The sequence below is a fragment of the Erinaceus europaeus genome, chromosome 3, assembly GCF_950295315.1.
Source record: "Erinaceus europaeus chromosome 3, mEriEur2.1, whole genome shotgun sequence".
In the NCBI taxonomy this organism is placed as follows: domain Eukaryota; kingdom Metazoa; phylum Chordata; class Mammalia; order Eulipotyphla; family Erinaceidae; genus Erinaceus; species Erinaceus europaeus.
This window is the reverse complement of record NC_080164.1, coordinates 125,910,726-125,931,507: the sequence shown is the minus strand read 5'-3', so window position 1 is coordinate 125,931,507 and position 20,782 is coordinate 125,910,726. Positions and strand designations below refer to the sequence as shown.

General features: G+C 38.0%; 1 protein-coding gene across 10 annotated transcripts in view; it reads left to right on the top strand.

Moving 5' to 3' along the window:
- Window positions 1–4,523: 4,523 nt before the first annotated feature.
- The window catches only part of CCDC158 (coiled-coil domain containing 158), a 91,327-nt gene continuing 75,068 nt past the window's right edge, over window positions 4,524–20,782 (top strand). For 7 of the 10 annotated variants that reach the window (XM_060187901.1, XM_060187898.1, XM_060187899.1 and 4 more), the window contains exons 1-2: window positions 5,066–5,206; window positions 20,425–20,565. In XM_060187901.1, coding sequence (XP_060043884.1) covers window positions 20,496–20,565 — 70 coding nt within the window. In that variant the 5' untranslated portion in view covers window positions 5,066–5,206; window positions 20,425–20,495. Of the gene's footprint in view, window positions 4,596–5,065; window positions 5,207–5,673; window positions 5,778–17,864; window positions 17,943–20,424; window positions 20,566–20,782 lie in introns of those variants that run through there. The other 3 variants (XM_060187897.1, XM_060187895.1, XM_060187896.1) reach the window with 3 other exon arrangements.

Here is a 20,782-nt window from a genome sequence, read left to right as displayed (position 1 = left end):
GGAGGGGAAGACAAGAGAGGGGAGAGAAAGATAGACACCTGCAGACCTGCTTCACCGCCTATGAAGATTTCCCTGCAGGTGGGGAGCCAGGGGCTAGAACCGGGATCCTTCCGCTGGACCTTGCGCTTTACACCACCTGCACTAAACCCGCTGAGCTACCGCCCGACCCCCAATAAAAGTGTATTCTGCAGTACTGGTCCACCATCTATGGACCATGATATCATCCATGTCCTCATGTGATGCCAGGGCTAGAATCCAGGGGCTCATGCATGGTAAAACCCAGAGTCTACTTGGTGAACTATCTCCAGATCCCTAATACTCTTTCATTTCATTTTTAAGATTTTTTTTAAATGAGAGATAGAAAATGTGAGAGATTAGAGCATCACTCAGCTCTGGCAGATGGAATTACAGAGGAGTGAACCTAGTGCATGTAGGGCTTCAGATATGCAAGTCCTATGCTCTAATACAGGACTATCTTCCAGGATACCAGCATTCTTCACTGTCACTCTAATCACTATTTCCAAATATTAGAAATCATCAATTAAATATATCAATTAGAGAAAAACCAATTTGTTCTTTTCAAATTTTCATGTGGTCACTAATGTGCTTATTTTTATTATTAGCTGAAATGTGATTTTTAAAAAAATTATCAGCTTTTGTAAACTGTTCTGATGTTAATATTCCAAAGATTGAAATGTCACTGTAAAAATTAAGTCAGGAGTGACATCTAGTGGTTTTTCTGTCTCTCAAAGAAATCATTAAAGGAAAAGTAGAAAAAATGTTAAACTGAGTGTTTGACCTGTTATTTAGTCTTTCTTTCCTAGGAAGAGCATCTGAAAACCATCCCAAATGAACAAAAAAGTGACTTTATTTTAAAGTTTGCACAATTTCTCTAGGCAACCTTTCAAAGACAGGAAAGGAAATATCAGTTCACGTGTCTCCGAAAGACTGAGGCAACCTTCCCAACAGTCCTTCCCTCTTAAATGACAAAAAGTCCCTCCTGAAAATAGTAGCTTGAATGAGGAATGAAAGCATCAAATATGCATTGAATAAAGATTTGCTAGAACCCCCCTCAAAGTAGTATCATTTAAGTGTTGTGTTCACATTCAAACAAAAGTGTGATTCTGTGAAAAATGAGGAAGACAAAGTGGTATTAGATATGCTGTTTATAGCATTTGCTCACTTGTGCATTTACCAACAGGTAGAAAGAATCAAAGCATTCCTCTGGCATATATGGAGCAGGGTTTTGAACTCAGGACTTTACACTTGAAACTTGATCCTCTACCTATTGATCTATTTCCCCAGGTCACAGCTACTTTTTCACCAGCTATCAAAAGTCTGTCACAAACTATCTAAGTACATTCAGTCAAATCCCTTAGGAAAGACCAAAATGTTCTGCATTATGATTGAAGCACCAGTATTATATTGCATATAACCATCAAAACTAAATGCAATAACATTAGATTTAAAAAACAAAGGACTCCAACAGATGAATAGACAACAATATATAGTAGACTCTTACATTGAAGTATTAGTCTCGGAAAGGAAGGCATTCTCATATATATTATATCATGAATGAATTTTAAAGACATTATGATAAGTAAAACAAACCAGTCACAGAAGAATGAATACTGTATGGTTTGCCTTAGTAAGATACTAAGAAAGGGGTCAGTGAAAAATACCTCATTTAGATGGTGTGCTCGCTTTGCCATGTTCATGACCTAGGTTTGAGCTCAGCCCCCACCACATTGGCAGAGGCTTCAATGCTGTGATGTCTTCCTCTCTCTCATTGCCTCCATATTTCTCTTTTAAAATTTTATTTATTTAATGAGAGAGACAGACAGAGTGAAAGAGAGAGGGGTGCAGATAGATACACAAAGAAAGAAACCAGAGCATTGTTCAGTTCAGTTATTTGCATAACCATTATGTAGTCTCCCCTGTCCCTATCTCTCTTTAAATCTGGAAAAGAAAAAATCCACAACATGGATCAGTGAAGCTCTAGTGAGCGCAAAACAAACAAATAAACAAACAAAACCATTAAAGGTAGCACATTCATAGAGACTGAAAATAGAACATGTATACCAGGGATGGATGACGATTCTAAAACTTGTGTTTAATGGATGCAGAATTTTCATTTAGGAAGATAAAATAGTACTGAAGATGGATGATGGTGATTATTATAAACCAAGGTAAAAATACTGCCACAGGACTGCACACCTAAAATGGTTAAAATGGCAGATTTTATGCTGTATTTTACCACAATAGTTTTAAAAACATACTTGTAAAAGACAAAGAAACATTGTCAAATATAATTACTATGATCACTATTTCATTACTTCACTATTATGATACGGTTGAAGTCAGATGTATGAGGAGCCAAACAGTACCTGATACTATATTCTAAATATTAGATGTTTTCCTGCAGAAGTTGTAACAGTTACAGGGGCAATTACAGTAAATTATTCAGAAGTTGACAAACATATATTCAAGACATATTTTTAAAAGAGAAGTAAAACATCTTCATAAGAAAATAGCTTAGCAGAAAGAACAGTATTGGAAAGAAGTAGAGCTAGATTCAAAGTCAGTAGCGATAATAGCAAATGTACATCAATGGCAGGAATACAGCAAAGAGAAGAAGAAGAAATTTGTCTTTGTTTAATAAAATCTGCTTCCTGACTTCTACTTCTACACTCCCCCCATTCTTTTGCAAAATAAAGGGTCCATTCTGAAAACAAATAAACTTATGGGCTTGTATTTGTAAAAACTCTACTCATATCCCTTGGAGGAGGGGCTGACTACAAAGAGATGCAAAGGAACTTTCTGTGTGGACAGAAATGTTCTACATCTTGAGTGCAGCATTGATGTGTGTGTGTGTGTGTGTGTGTGTGTGTGTGTGTGTGTGTGTGTGTGTGTGTATTCTGTGCACTTTTTGGTATTTATTTGTTTATTTATTTATGAGAAAGATGACCAGAATATCACTCTGAAACAAGTGATGCTAGGGATTGAACTTGGGGCCTTATTCTTTAGAGTCCAATACTTTAACCATTATGACAAAGAATCACTCTGTACATTTGAAATAAATGAATATTATTGTAGGTGAAAATTATGTCAATAAGATTTATTTTTAAAGTCTCAATCAAGAAGGCAGGGCAGTGTACTCAGTAGAGCATATATGTTAAAATGTTCAAGAACTCGGGTTCAAACCAACCCCCCATCTCCACCTACAGGGGAAAGTTGCAAGAGAGGTGGAGTAGTGCTGCATGTGTCTCTCTTACTCTACCTCCCTCTTACCCCTTAATGTTCCTCTGTCTAATAAATTTTAAAAAGTTAAAGTCTCAGTCAACTTTAAAGAGAACAAACATTCTTTTATAACCTATACACTTACAATAGTATCTGAAAGTCTTTATTAAAGACTTTATATGTGATAGTGTTTCTGGAGAAGCTCTAAGTCAACAAATGAATTAATTTAAATTATAGTTATGCTTATGATCCAGCAAAACTACTCTTAGGAATTTATTAAAAGGACACTCAAGCACTAATACAAAGGGGCATACGCACCCTTTGTTCATAGCTGCACTATTCACAATAGCCAAAGAACGGGAGCAGCCTAATGTCCATTGACAGATGACTGGCAAAGGAAGTTATGGGATATATACTCCATGGAATACTACTCTCCAATCAAAAAGCCGGTATTGTGTCTTTTGGGACAAAATGGATAGTACTGGAGGTGATTATGCTTAGCAAAATAAGTAAAGAGATGAAAGACAATTACCAGATGGTTTCACTCATATGTGGCATCTAAAGAACTGAAAATACATGAACTTGCAAAAAGAAAAGAAAAAGAAAGAGATGCTGGGGAGACAACATAATGGCTATGCAAAATGACTTTCATGCCTGAGGCTCCAAGGTCCCAGGTTCAGTCCCCCGCACTATGAACCATAAACCAGAATTGAACAGTGCTTTATAGTCTGTCTCTATCTGTCTCTCTGTCTTTTTATCATTAAAATAACATTTTAAATATATATTTAAATATATATAGCATACAAAAGAGAAAAATAGCAAACAAACTGTTTCTAAGGCTTTATGAGATCTATGGTGGTTATCTGTTATCTTTAGAAGGTGGGAGGCTGGGGACACAACCTTGGCGGTGGGTGTGGTTCAGAACTACTATCCTGTAATCTTACAAATCCACTATTAATCCCAAATTAAAAATGGGAAAATAAATTATAGGTATATAATTTATATAATAAAACAATATATGCTGATATTCAATACTATTTTAATCACATTGTATAGCTACATTATGAGATGTGGGATTTATTTATATTCTCAGTACTGACACCATACTTTGCATCTACAACCCTCAAGCCTTTGTGGAGTCCTGCCTTCTATTTGATTCACTGGGCAGTAATGGAAAGGTTTTAGTGTGCAATCTTACAACCTCGTAAATTCTATATTAGCGATGACGACAGAGAGCAACTGAAACCCAGAGAAAAGAAACAACTCTCCGGAGGCAGGAGGACCAGCTGCCCCGGGAAGACCGCTTTTGAACTTTGAAAAGCCATCCGGGACAGTGGAAACAGCATTAAGTGAAGGTAGAACTACTCAACCCGAATCCTGTACATCTTAAAACATGACTTTTGGGGTGGGGGGGGGGTAGTGAATTGTCACTAGATGGGGGCAGGGGAAGGCCTAGACTGGGCTTGACCCTTAGGGAGAAGTTGAGAGAGGGGGCTGTCAGGGTCGGGAAGTACTGGGGAGGCCCCTTTGGAGAAGGTCCTGGGGTGTTCAGGAGAAGGCGTGCAAGGCACGCTGCAGGAAAAGCTTGAGCCGTCGAGTGGCCACGAGTCTAAGTGGAGGCAGGATCCTGGGCGGCTTCTGGGGGAGGCGTGGCCCGGATTGGGGTCTGGCTGCGTGAAAGGTGCAGCCCCCTGGGTCCCCGCAGGAGGGGCGCGCTGGGGGCCTTGTGCTCGGTTGCCCCGGGACGGCGTTGGGGGTGTGGTCGAGGACCCCGCGGCTCCCCAGGCTCCGCCCAGTGGCCAACGGTAGTTCGCGGCCGCCAGGAGCCGACGTGGAGCGGGGCAGGGTCCCGCGCCCGCAGACACGAGCCAGCCCACTGCCGCGGGTGGACGCGGGAGCGGCGCCGCGCCCGCCAGCGCCCCCGCCGGGATGCGGCCGGTCTCTTAGGAGGAGGCGTTGGTGGCAGGTAGAGGCGGGGTGCGGGGGGCTGGCGCCGGGCGAGGGACCCGCCCTCTCCGGAGGAGCCCGAATGTCACCTCCTGACTTCCCTCCCCTGCAGTCGCGGATTGTTTTGCACTTGGTAGATGCCTGATAAATTGCTTCTCCACTGGGACGGGCTGCTGCTGTTTTCGGGGATCGCGAGCCCCACGGCGGGGACGAGGATGTCGGCGCTGCCTCTGGGACTCCTTGGCTCCGTGCCAAGTGACCCACTGGGGCCCTGGGGCGACGGCCCGGGGATGCTCCCCTGCGACTGGGCTTCCTGGGACCTCGGGAGGAGTGGGGGGGGAGGAAGTCTGGTCCTGGACAGACACCACCTTTTTACCCAAAATGAGTAAAGACCATGCAAGGACCCTTGCAGCTGGAGTCCTCCCAGGCATTAACCTGAGCTTTCCCTCAATGATAAGAGACACAGCGAGTTCTCAGACTTCATCCTTTTCCAGGAAACTCAGCTCCAAATGCCCCACTCCAGATGTTCCAGGTTTTGTTTGTGTATTTTGCTGTACTTTAATACCCTGGGAAAATTGAATCTGATTAAGGTTAGCTCCTTCGCAGAGATTTCTGTTATTGTTGGTTTCCTTTTACCATTTATTCATCAGACCTCCCATTGAGGGGGTGGGGGAGACAGCATAATGGTTCTGCAAGACTTGTGCCTGAGGCTTTGAGGTCCCAGGTTCAATCCCCTGCACCAACATAAACCAGAGCTGAGCAGTGGCAAATGGTGGAAAAGGTCTGGTATTCCTACCTCTGTTCCATACTTAATCTTACACTGCTGTCTGTACTGTGGGTAAAATGATGTTTATGCCTAGAGATATTATTATATTTTAAAATAAATTGGGATGGAGTTGTGACAGCTAATTTCATGAGATTGGCTGTCTTTACAATTGTGCTTTTACAAAGAGGATTAAGTGTTGACAAGTACATTAGGGTCGCTCACTTTAGAACTCCCATGATTTGGGTGGTGGCACACCTAGTAGACCACACACATTACAGTATACAAAGACCCAGGTTCAGGTCCCCAGTTCCCATTTACAGAGATGAAGCTTTACAAGCAGTGAGCAGTGCTGCAGGTATTCCTATCTCTCTCTCTCTCTCTCTATATATATATATATATATATATATCCTCTTTCCCTCTCAATTTATATCTCTGTCCATAATTAATTAACTTAAAAATTCCATGGTTTATGAAATAGGACCTCCTGTGAACTGCCTGTTCCCAAAATAGACGGCCCCAAACTGTATGATGCAGCATGTTATGCTTGGACCAAAGTACAAAGTCCTAATCCTTGGAACCTGTAAGTGTTATAAGAAAAAAGAGTCCTTGTATGTTTAATCAAAGATCTTCAGAGGAGAAAATTATACTGGGTTATGTGGGTGGGCTCACTGCAAACTTATAAGAGAGAAGTAGGGAGAGATTTAATACAGACAGAAGAGGAGAACACAGATGACCTCAGAGTCAGACACTGGAGTGATGAGGCCACAAGTTAAGGAAATGGCAGCAGCTGGAAGAGAAAAGAAACAGTCTCCACTAGAGCTTCTGGAGGGATGACAATCATGCCAACACTGATTTCAGCTTCCTGAGGATTTTTGGATCTGCCTACTGTTTAAGCCACCAGATCTATGACAATTCATTGTACCAACTACAGGAAATAATTACATGTTATTTTACTCATAAATCACAGAGGACCTGTTTTGTAATGATGAATATTTTAAAGTTCTGTAGCTGGAGTGGTGGTGGTACAGTAATAGAGATCTTTGTTTGTTGGGTAGTTGCCATCTCCCCCTGGCTTCTTCTTATCCATATGGCTATATAGGGATTTACTGATCCAAAGGTTTGGTCTATTTACATAAATCACTTTTACATAAAGCACTCCAGGGCATTGGTGGTTCAGTTATAGGATTCTCGCCTGTTCCGCCCCCTCCTTGTCACACTCTGATTTTCACCAGTCACTTTTCTCTCCACCCTCTCTATATCACATCCTGTTTCCATCCTACTTGGAGAGTATAAAAACAGCTGCTCTTCTGATTAAAGACACTTGGAAATTGCTTTCCGGCTCCGAGAGTTCCAGAGTGTATCTCCTGCGGAAGTTGGTGCAGCACGCGTTCCTGATCCCTCTCCCACACAGCAGCCTAGATCAGCTCCAGTTGAGTTCTCTCCAACCCAGAGAGCACTAGCTCGGGAAGAAGTACCCTCAGGCTATCCCGGCATTTGTTCTCCTGAAACCTGTACATTCCAAGGGAAGGATTTGAATGTGACAGTTGGGGAGAAAGGAAAAGTAACAATGCATAGGAAAGATCCAGTCTAGCACTTACAGCAAGTTTTAAACTTTCCTCTAATCTTATGAATATATCACTGTATTTGCTCTTGATAATATAATAAAGGTGCAAAGTAGATTTGTACAAGACCTTAGACATGACTCTTAGCTAGGATGCCATTGGATAGTCCTCAAGAGTTTGTCACATACAAGGTCCAGTCCAAGACTTTGTGCCAACGTGTTAACATGTGAGGGGAATGTTAAAATCTGGATAAAATCCATTTTAGAGTCTCCAAGGTGTAGGGGAAAAGTGTTCAGGTTTAATTGATTCTGGGACCCAGGCAAATAACTGTACCTCTACTTCTAAAAACCTCCACAACATCATGAAAAAATATACCTACAAAGAGTAGGCAGTCACTTTCCTTTCAAACCTCTCGAAATAAAATCTACATACCATAAGGCTGAATTATTTTAAGTGTAAAGTTTTAAGTGTAAAATGATTTTTAATAGATTTATGTAATTGTGCCATTAACACCACAATTTAATTTTGACCCACTTTTTTTTATTTAAAAAAGGAAACATTAACAAAACTGTAGGATAGGAGGGGTACAACTCCACACAGTTCCCACCACTAGATCTCTGTATCCCATCCCCTCCCCTGATAGCTTTCTCATTCTTTGTCCCTCTGGGAGTATGGACCCAAGGTCATTGTGGGATGCAGAAGGTGGAAGGTCTGGCTTCTGTAATTGCTTCCCTGCTGAACATGGGCGTTGACTGGCTGATCCATACTCTCAGTCTGCCTCTCTCTTTCCCTAGTAGGGTGGTTGACCCATTTTTATCACCTAGAATAAAAGAAGACTTCACACTCATTTGTAGTCAGTCCCTATGCCACTTTCAGCAGCAGTTTTCTTTGATCATTTGCCTACTTTAGAGTTAAGTTTCACTTACTTTCCTAAGTTGCACTACATTTATGGCCTCATAAATGGCCTCTGCTTGTACTCAGTTAATTTTTTTTTTTCTTAACCACTGCTCAGCACTGGCTCACAATGGTGCTGTGGATTGAACCTGGGGCCTTTGCAGTCTTAGGCATGAAAACCTTTTTTATAACCATTGTGCTAGCTCCCCCAGCCCCAACTCAGTGCATTTTCTTATATATATATATTCCCTTTTGTTGCCCTTGGTTTTTTTTTGTTGTTGTTGTTATTGATGTCATTGTTAGATAGGACAGAGAGAAATGGAGAGAGGAGGGGAACACAGAGAAGGGGAGATATAGATACCTGCAGACATGCTTCACCACCTGTGAAGCGACTCCCTTGCAGGTGGGTAGCTGGGGGCTCGAACCAGGATTCTTGCGCCGGTCCTTGAGCTTTGCGCCATGTGCACTTAACCTGCTGTGCTACTGCCCGACTCCCCTCAGTGTATTTTCTACCCAACTGCTGTAAATTGTACTTCCTGGTTAAAAGCCTCCAGTTAAAATCCAAGTGTGAGCAAATTATGCATAATGGCTGTAATTTAAAGGAAATGCAAAACATAATAAACTGAAGTGAGAAAGACTATCTTGAGGTTTTTGTAGTAAGTCTATGAGTTGATCAAAACATGAAAGAAGACAATGAGAGTTAATCAGCTACACTGCATATTTAAGGATTCATCCCTAATGACTGAGAAGCTCACTTAAGTCTTGTATTGAGCTCAAATATAGTACAGAATAGGCTGAACAGAACATGATAATTAAATGGACATGGGTCCGAGTAGAAGAAAACTGCAATAATCTGATTTGGCAAATATGGTTTATGTTGTCACTATCAGAGAGCTCCCTAGCCAATAGGTTCAGTGAGAACATGAAGAAATATTTAGGTGAATTTAAGGTGACTGTAAATATATATAAAGTGGTGTTAAAGGGACAGAAATATACATATTTATCTAAAACCATTTTTTTGCCTCCAGGGTTATTTCTGGGGCTCGGTGCCTGCACTACAAATCCACTGCTCCTGAAGGCCATTTCTCCCATTTTTTTTTGTTGCCCTGATTGTTGTTATTATTTATTGTTGTCATTGCTGTTGTTGCTGTTGGATAAGACAGAGAGAAATTGAAAGAGGAGGGGAGACAGAGAGACAGACAGAAAGACAGACATCTGCAAACCTGCTTCGCCAGCCGTGAAGCAAACCCCCCACCCCCCGCGCAGGTGGGGAGCATGGGGGCCTCGAACTGAGATTCTTACCCTTGCTTTTCATGCCATGTGCCCTTAACCCGCTGCACTATCACCTGATCCCCCAAACCAAAAATTTTTTTAAGCAAGATACAATGAAATTTGCTAGAAGTAGTGGGATTTTCCTGACTTTGTAATTGACTGAAATAGCCTGTGATAAGTCAGCATATTTCTGTCTTGCTGCTGTATTCTATAGGAAATCATAGAAATTCCAGGTTAAGATTTACAAATCTTCTCATCCAACACAGTTGTCATTCCTACAAATGCTCCTTCAGCTTCAGCTTGAAGCTCATTGTATACACTTTATTCCATCTATACCCCTGAAGTAGAATTGACCTCCTTTAATTTCTTTTTACTAGTCCTGCTTCTGCACATTGGGCATTATCATTCTTTTTTTCCCCACATATCAACTACTCACTTAGATTCCACTAATATATTCCAAAAGTTGTTTTTCATCTCAACTCCACTGTTATTTCTGAGTCACCAGACAAATCTTTCAACCTTTTTATAGCCAACTATAAGAACTATTGCCTTATCAAAAGTTTCTTCTACACAGTTAAACGCAAATCAAATTGTCAGATGATATTCAACAGATCATTCTAAGTCAGTTTAGGCTATATCTGGAGAAAAGGCAAATCTGAGAATGTAGATAAATAGGAGTATATGTTTCTAAGTTTATTCACTGCATTATTTTGATGATGTCAATGAGACCTGCACCAACAAAACTAGCATTTGACCAAAAGGAGCACAAATATAGGCTAGATAACTATTATAAACAATGCATTAAAATATGCTTTTCTCTGTGTGTGAAACTGGGGCCTCACATAGGTGCAGTTTCACTGCTCCAGGCCACTTTTTCAGAGAGAGAGATCTCAGCACTAGAGCTTCTTCTATTGCTAGAGCACCTCCCATGTAGTTGCTAAGGCTCAAATCTAGGCTACATGCAGGATAATGCACACATCCGACCTTATGAGCTATTTTTCTAGCCCTTAAAATATACTTTCATATATATACTTTCATAAATATACTTTCATATATACTTTCATATATATGATAAGCCCAAAAGCTGTTGTCACAATCTTAGTATTGAAAGTAAACTTGTGGAGTGAAGTAGAGAGCATAATGGTTATGCATATTCTAATGCCTAAATCTTCAAGGTCCCAGGTTCAATCCCCCACTATCATAAACCAGAGCTGAGCAGTGCTATGGTTAAAAGAAAAAGAATTTGTGAATTACACTTTCTGAAAACAAATGTCAGATAATAAAATATTGTATATTAATGAAGCAAATTTTAATTTTTCAGTTATCAATAGGATAAATGAAAATAAGAATATTGAAATATTAAGGTACCTCTTGTTACAATTTTATACTTAAGAATTATAAAGGTATACAGGTAGTATACTAACTTACTACATCTTTGTCTATCTCTCACCTATTTTAGAACTTGAATTAAGTTTCCTAATTCTAAGTTTAGTGCCTCCCTATGAGAATATCATATGAAGTATGGTATTCAAAAGTTTAATTTTATATTAATTACAACAGTCCCCATTACTCAATGAATTTTAAGTTGACTTCTTACCTGTTAGTGGAACAGAATGAAACATGTCTTCTTTCTAGATAGAAAGAGGTATTTACTATGGAAAAGTGAGTATGCACTGTTTAAATTATAAATATGGTATTGTTATTCATGTGTGACTAGCATAAGTGGCACTTTAGACAGGTCAAAGCTCTATTGTAAAATCTACAAATGAATTCTCTCAGGTAGCTTTTATTCTTTTGAGGCCTATACTCTTTATCTCCATCTTTTGGTCTTATAGAAGCTAATTATGATTCTGAAAGAAACAAAGCTAGTAGATATGTGGAGTTAGGATTTGAATCCTAATAGTCAATGATAACATCAAAAGAGGAAAGCAGACATGAAAAGTGATGTAAAGCAACTAACAGTAACTCCAAGTGAAGTGTTGTGTGATATTTAGTATTTACTTCATTGTGTTTCTGAGATTGCACCAATCCAGGTATGTTCTATTTAGCTCAATTCTAGGGTTCACCAGAGTTTCCAGAGGGAAACACTCCTGCAGACTCTCCTGAGTGTGGGTCAGTTTTGATAAAATCTCCAGTCTCTGAATTTTGTGAAATATAGAATGGTATAGCATCCTTTGGACGTGTGTCAGTAATTGACAAATCCAGAAATCTATAAGTACATTTTAAGTCACCCATACCCATTCAAAATGGAGTATAAATTCTAAACCTACTACGGAGACATCACATTCTAACACAGTCTTGAGAAAAGGTACACTTGAAAGTAACTGTAAGAAAAGAAATCAGGGTAAAGACTGTTGATTCACAAGAAACAAAGTATAAGTATACACAGTCATCATGTTCTTTTGGGAAACCAAAGAGAAGGGATAAGAACCCAGGAGACACTTTTAAAACCTTTAGCTTAACTATATATCAAAAACTAAAGCCTATAAACTATTTTCCCACAAAATTCACTTTTCATAGTCTGTGGTTTTTTAAAAGCCTTTTCTGCACTGTTTCAAGTAAATAACCAGAGTAGAATATTTAGCTATTACTTGTTAGAACTGTGAGGCTCCTTTTAGTGGATACCTGTTCATAATTTTAAATCAGAATTGTTGATAATAAATCTTGGAAAGGCCAAAAGAGGTCAAGATTTCATCTCTCTACCTTGTTTAGAGATGTAAATAAAACACAGCTTAAGAAGCCATCTAAATACATCAAACATCTACAGAAAGAGCTACAGCAATATATTGACAGCAACACATAGTAGGTGACTTCAACACCCCACTCTCTCAACTTGACAGATCATCCAGGCAGAAAATCAATAAAGACATGAGGGAGCTAAATGAAGAAATAGATAAACTAGAACTATTGGACATTTTCAGAATCATTCACCCCAAGAAACTAGAATACACATTCTACTCAAGTCCACATGGGTCATTCTCAAGGATATGTTAGGCCACAAAGACAGCATCAGCAAATTCAAGAGCATGGAAATCATCCCAAGCATCTTCTCAGACCACAGTGGAATTAAACTAACGCTTAATAATCAACAAAAGATTAGTAATAGTCCCAAAATGTGGAAACTCAACAGTATACTACTTAACAACTACTGGGTCTAAGAGGAAATAAAGGAAGAAATCAAAACGTTTCAAGAATTCAGTGAAAATGAAGACAGTTATCTAAATATTTGGGACACAACTAAGTCAGTACTGAGAGGGAAGTTCATAGCCATACAAGCATACATTAGGAAATAAGAAAAAGCACAAATAAACAACCTGATTGCACACCTTAAAGACCTAGAAGAAGAAGAACAAAGGAACCCTAAAGCAACCACAAGGACAGAAATCACTAAAGTTAGGGCAGAAATCAATAACATTGAAAATAAGAAAACCATACAAAAGATCAATGAAAGCAAATGTTGGTTCTTCGAAAGAGTGAACAAAATTGACAAACCTTTAGCCAGACTCACAAAACAAAAAAGGGAGAAGACCCAAATAAATCAGAGATTGTAAATGAAAGAGGAGATATCACAACAGACACCACAGAAATTCAACATATCATATGAGGCTTCTATGAACAACTATATGCCACCAAGCTAGAGAATCTGGAAGAAATGGATAATTTCTTAGATATCTATGAACTTCCGAAATTAAATAAAGAGGAACTAGATAATATGAACAGGCCCATCACAGCTAACGAAATAGTTATCAAAAATCTTCCCCAAAATGAAAGTCCTGGACCAGATGGTTTTACAAGTGAATTCTACAAAACTTTCAAAGAAGAACTAATACCTCTACTTTTGAAAGTCTTCCAGAATATTGAAGACACTGGAATACTCCCTTCCAGCTTCTATGAAGCCAACATCACTCTGATACCAAAAGCAGACAGGGACACAACCAAAAAAGAAAACTACAGACCAATATCTCTGATGAACATAGATGCTAAAATATTAAACAAAATTCTAGCCAACCAGATACAGCAGTATATTAAAAAGATTGTTCATCATGACCAAGTGGGGTTTGTCCCAGTGATGCAAGGTTGGTTTAATATATGTAAATAAACCAACATGATCAAGCACATTAATAAAAGCAAGACCAAAAACAATATGGTCATATCAATAGATGCAGAAAAAGCATTTGACAAAATCCAACATCCCTTTATGATCAAAATGCTACCAAAAATGGGAATAGTTGGAAAATTCCTGAAGATAGTGGAGTCTATATATAGTAAACCAACAGCCAACATCATACTCAATGGTGAAAAACTGGAAGCATTTCCACGCAGATCAGGTACCACAGAGGGCTACCCACTATCACCATTATTATTCAACTTAGTGTTGGAAGTTCTTGCCATAGCAATCAGGCAGGAGCAAGGAATTAAAGGAATACAGATAGGAAGAGAAGAAGTCAAACTCCATATTTGCAGATGACATGTTAGTATACATAGAAAAACCTAAGGAATCCAGCAAGAAGCTTTTGGAAATCATTAGGCTATACAGTAAGGTGTCAGGCTACAAAATTAACATTCAAAGTCAGTGGCATTCCTCTATGCAAACACTAAGTTAGAAGTTGAAATCCAGAAATCAATTCCTTTTACTATAGTAACAAAACCAATAAAATATCTAGGAATAAACCTAACCAAAGAAGTGAAAGTTTTGTATACTGAAAATTATGAGTCACTACTCAAGGAAATTGAAAAAAACACAAAGAAGTGGAAAGATATTCCATGTTCATGGGTTGGAAGAATTAACATCATCAACATGAATATACTACCCAGAGCCATATACAAATTTAATGCTATCCCCATCAAGATCCCAACCACATTTTTTTAGGAGAATAGAACAAATGCTACAAATCTTTAACTAAAACCAGAAAAGACCTAGAATTGCCAAAACAGTCTTGAGAAGAAAGAACAGAACTGGAGGCATCACACTCCCAGATCTCAGACTATATTATAGGGCCATTGTCATCAAAACTGCTTGGTACTGGAACATGAATAGACACACTGACCAGTGGAATAGAATTGAGAGCCCAGAAGTAAGCCCCCACATCTAATCTTTGACAAAGGTGCCCAGAGTATTATATGGAGAAAGCAGAGTCTCTCAACAAATGTTGTTGGAAAAAATGGGTTGAAACATGCAGAAGAATGAAACTGAACCACTATATTTCACCAAACACAAAAGTAAATTCCAAGTGGATCAAGGACTTGGATGTTAGACCAGAAACTATCAGATACTTGGAGGAAAATATTGGCAGAACTCTTTTCCACATAAATTTTAAAGACATCTTCAGTGGAATGAATCCAATTACAAAGAAGACTAAGGCAAGTATAAACCTATGGGACTACATCAAATTAAAAGGCTTCTGAACACAGCAAAAGAAATCAATACTCAAACCAAGAGAACCCTCACAGAATGGGAGATCTTTACATGTCATACATCAGACAAGAGTTTGATAACCAAAATATATAAAGAGCTTGCCAAACTCAACAACAAGAAAACAAATGACCCCATCCAAAAATGGGGAGAGGACATGAACAGAATATTCACCACAGAAGAGATCCTAAAAGTTGAGCAGCACATGAAAAAATGTTCTAAGTCTTTGATTGTCAGAGAAAAGCAAATAAAGATAACAATGAGCTACCACGTCACTCCTGTGAGAATGTCATACATCAGAAAAAGTAGCAGCAATAAATGCTAGAGAGGTTGTGGGGTCAATGGAGCACTGCTGATGGGAATGTCAATGGGTCCAACCTCTGTGGAGAGCAGTCTGGAGAACTCTCAGAATGCTCGAAATGGACCTACCCTATGATCTTGCAATTCCTCTCCTGGGGATATATCTTAAGGAACCCAACACACCCATCAGAAAAGATTTGTGTATACCTATGTTCTTGGCAGCACAATTTGTAATAGCCAAAACCTGGAAGCAACCCAGGTGTCCAACAACAGATGAGTGGCTGAGCAAGTTGTGGTCTTATATACACAATGGAATACTACTAAGCAACTAAAAACAGTGACTTCACTGTTTTCAGCCCATCTTGGATGGAGCTTGAAGAAATCATGTTAAGTGAAATAAGTCAGAAACAGAAGGATGAATATGGATGATTTCACTCTCAGACAGAAGTTGAAAAACAAGATAAGAGAAAACACAATTAGAACCTGAACTGGAGTTGGTATATTGCACCAAAGTAAAAGTCTCTGGGGTGTGTATGTGTGTGGGGGGAAGAGTACAGGTCCAAAAAGGATGACAGAGGACCTAATGGGGGTTGAATTGTTATATGGAAAGCTGAGAAATGTTATGCATGTACAAACTGTTGTATTTACTATCAAATGTAAACCATTAAAGAAATTAGATAAAGGTAATACAAAAATTGTTTTAAAAAAGAGAATAATAGAGACTAAGTAAAATGAGATAGTGTGAAGATAGGTAAGAAACCAAAAAAAAAAAAAATCTAAGTTTATATTATAATCACTAAATCATGGATTGCAATGTTTTCAATAATTTTATAAGTTATTAAGGTAATAAATATTCTTTTCCCAGAAATTTCTGATAATTTGATAACATTTTGTGCATCCAAATAGAATAATATTCATTTATTTGGTTGTTGGAAAAATCATAATATATTTTTCTATGTTTTTCTATGCAAAATTGAGTGCAGCTGGTTAAGCACACATGGCACAAAGCGTAAGGACCAGAGTAAGGATCCCAGTTCGAGCCCTGGCTCCCCACCTACATGAGAGTTGCTTCACAGGTGGTGAAGCAGGTTTGCAGGTGTCTATCTTTATCTCCCCCTCTCTGTTTCCCCTACCTCTCTTGATTTCTCTCTGTCCTATCCAACAACGACGACAGCAATGACAACAACAATAATAACTGATGACAATAAACAACAAGGGCAACAAAAGGGGAAAATTTAAAAAAAAAATTTTTTTAAATGAGTCATGACTTTTCTGACAACCCAATATATTACTAATCTACTTATTTACTCTACCAACTGCATGAAGATTTCACTGCTCCCAGAGAGTCTCCCCTCTTTTTAAGAGGAGGAGTGACAGAGAAGGAGAGGTAGAGAAAGAAAGGAGGCACAGCTGCAGCACTGCTCCATTACACATGAGGCAACCCCCCGAAGGTGAGGACTTGAACCCAAGCCCTCAAGCGAGGTGATATGTATTTTCTACAGGGTGTGCCAGTGCCCAGTCCCTATATTCAATTCTTAAACTGTAGTCAAATTAGAAAAACATTAAATGAAAACTAGATAAGCATTCACTACTTTGACCAAATTGAAGATATGGTTAACCTAAAATAGTGAAAATCTGAATTATAAATTATTTTTAAATGCAAATTTCATTACTTCAAGGTGCATGATGCTACTAGCTACATTGGCAAACAGGAGTAGTGCTAAGCATCTTCTTTACAAATGGTTGTTTTTTAAATTCTTGTGTAAGGAAATAGTTTATGCCATCCGTTTTTATTTACTTAATGAGAGAGAACCAGAGTAGCACTCAAGTACGTACAGTGCTGGAGTTCAAACTTGGGACCTCATGGATACAAGCTCTGCATTTTACCCACTGATAGCTTTTGCTTACTAAACTATTCATTTTATAAGAGAAAAAAATTTCACTCTGGGATACTGTTACTCACCACTGGCTTGGTGTCATGTCAGCTAGTGGATACTAGAAAATAAGTTTCTTATATTTATCTTTTCATGCCAAGATAAATGTGGTTTCATAACAGAATATTCTTCTTTCTTCTAACTTCTAGTGATAATTTTCCTTATCTTTCTTTTAATTTCTGTTTTCTACTTTAAGTACCAAGTAGCATGATTAGTATATGATTTCCTAACACTGGGCTATCATCCTACCTGCTCATTCCTTCATGTTTTTGATCTATCTGAAATTTGTAATGATAACATCACTAAGTAATATGAAGTTTCTTAGTATTTTTCATGATCCTGAAGAATCTCAAAATTACTTAGTGTGTAAGTAAAATTATACAACATTCATGGCGAAACTTGTTTCAATGAAATGGATTTTTTTTTAATAACAGTCACTTGTACTTAGAATGTTTGAATTGCCTAGCAATCTCAAATAACATTCCATTTACCAGAATTCCCCATGGAATGTCTTCTTATCTGCTGCTTATTTTCTAAAAATGATAGTACAAAACACAGTTAGGTATAATTTATCTATAATAGTTTTTGGACAGATGGCACCTTAGGGAGAAACTGTGAGTGAACTGACAAGGAGTTTTATTTAATAAAAATTCTCTTTAACTCAAAAGCTCATTTTAAATTTTTAAACGCTGTATACTTATAATCATTAATGAAAGAATCATAAGCAGTGTATTCAGTGTAATCTTCCTCTTACTACCACATCTATTTGGTTTTTTTTTCTAAGTTTATTTATTTATTTTAAAATATTTATTTATTCCCTTTTGTTGTCCTTGTTGTTTTATTCTTGTATCTATTATTGTTGTTGTTATTGATCTCATCGTTGTTGGATAGGACAGAAATGGAGAGAGGAGGGGTGACAGAGTGGGAGAGAGAAAGACACCTGCAGACCTGCTTCACCGCTTGTGAAGAGACTCCCCTGCAGATGGTGATCCGGGGGCTGGAACCTGGATCTATTTTTTTTATAAAGATTTTACTTATTTATTAATGAGGAAGCTAAGAGGAGAGAGAAAGAATCAGACATCACTCTGGCACATGTGCTGCCGGGGATCGAACTCGAGTCCAAAGCTTTATCACTGCGCCACCTCCCAGACCACTATTTGTTTTTAAGAATCAAAATTGTGATTGTTAATTTGACCCGTTGTTTTTCATCTCATTAATTTCTATTTTTATATTTATTATTTCCAACCATGTGCTTGCTTTAATTTTTTCCAAAAAATTTTAGCTAAGTTTTAATTCTTCTATCTTTATTGAAATAATTGTTTAGGCCTACGGATTTTCCTCATTTGCTTTTTCAGTTTATCTTAGATTCTGATGTGTAGTGTTTTCATTGTCATTATTTTTCAGAAAATCTTTAATTTCTATTTAAACAGAAGAATTGTTTAGAAGGCCTTTAATTTCCAGGTAGAAAGACCATTATGTTTTTGAGTTTCACTTTTAATTTCTAATTTTATTACATTGTGGCCAGATGTCATTTGCAATATTTCTACTTTTTGGAAATTACTGATGTTTAATTTGTGCCTTAGAATATGATTGATACTTTTGATTTTGAATATGCTTGAAAGGAAAATACATCTTCTGTTATCAAAGTGTAGTGTTTGATGTATGTCCAGAAAATCTATCTTAGTGACTATTTTATCTAAATCTTTTGTAGCATTCTTTTGCCCACCTGACTTGTCTCATATTCAGTGATGTGTTATGACTGGGTCTAAATTCTTATTGCATATCCTGTAATTTTTGTTTTATCTAAGAGGTTGCTATATTATATGGTACATGGATAGTCAAATATATCTTTACAGTGGAACATAGCTTTTAATTTTGGAAATTCTAAATATATAATTTCTGATACAATTTTTGTTGTTCTTTTATTTATTTCCTGACTTTAGTAAATTCTCATTTCTTCCTGTTGGTTTTTTTGCTTGTTTTGTTTCTTGTTCATTTTTCTTTTACACTTTATGTTTTTTATTTTATTCTTAAATATTTTATTTACTTATTTATCAGATAGAAAGAGAGAAATTGAGAGGGGAGAGGGAGATAGAGAGGGAGAGAGACAGAGAGACACCTGCAGCCCTGCTTCACCACTTGTGACACTTTCCCCCTACAGGTGGGGACCAGGAGCTTTGAACCTAGGTCCTTGTGCACTGTAGTGTGTGCGCTCAACCAGGTGCACCACCTCCTGGGCCCCATTTTTTATTTTTTAAATATATGTCCCAAAATTCTTGTTTGGGAATATTTAGTGCATTTGGAGTGTTGTGTTAACTGTTCTTTGGCTTTGTGTTTATCTGCCTTGTGTGGACATGGGGTAGAGAATTAGGGAGAATTTTCATAACAGGAAATATTTTATTCAATTTTTTTGACATTTTAATAGTTTTACATGGCTCTGGTCTGATTTAATCTACTCCTGATTTAATCTCAATGGACAAAATACCCAGCTTGAGTATGCTTTCTTCCATGCCACATTTCTTTTGTGGTTGATAGTATAGTTGTAGTAGAAGGAAAACATAAAGGGGCTAGTTTATCTTGCTTCTTTTTGTTTCTGATGGTTCCTGAATTTCCCCCTCATTCATATACAGAAGTTGAAAAACAACATCAGAAGGGAAAACACTAAGCAGAACTTGTACTGGAGATGGTGTACTGCACCGAAGTAAAAGACTCTGGGGTGGGTGGGGTTGAGAGTACACGTCTAAAAAGGATGACAGAGGACCTAGTGGGGGTTGTATTGTTATGTGGAAAACGGAGAAATGTTATACATGTACAAACTATTATATTTACTGTCGAATGTAAAACATTAATCCCCCAATAAAGAAATTTTAAAAAACTAGGGTGGGGTGGGGTGGGGGACAGTTCAGGTCCTAGAACATGATGGCAGAGGAAGACCTAGTGGGGGTTGTATTGATCTGTGGAAAACTGGGAAATGTCGTGCATGTTCAAACTATTGTATTTTAAAGTATTGCTAAATGTCAAATACAAAGTCATTTCCTCTCCATGAACTTTTTCAACATCATGCCTTATTAATGAAAATTGCATCTCTTTTTATAGATAAGAACTAAGAGAACAAAAAAGGAAGCATTCACATTTTAAGATTCTAAGAAGAGGTACCAATATTTAATATGGAATCAAAAGCTAGTGAGTCAAATAATGAAGATCATTTATCAAGTAGTGGCCTCACATCCAATGGAGGTATGTAGTAACAAAGTGGGAAAAACTAGACTTAAGTAATCTTCAGTAATAATCATTCAAGTCACTGTTTTTCAGTATGCTTTATTCCTAACTACACAAGCCCAGGTACTGATCATAGATGGCTGCCATATTGTTTATAGTTCTGCTTTTCCAGGAAGAACTTGTTTGGTCTTAAAAGAAAAGGGGCCAGATGGTAGTGAACCAGGTTAAGAGCACA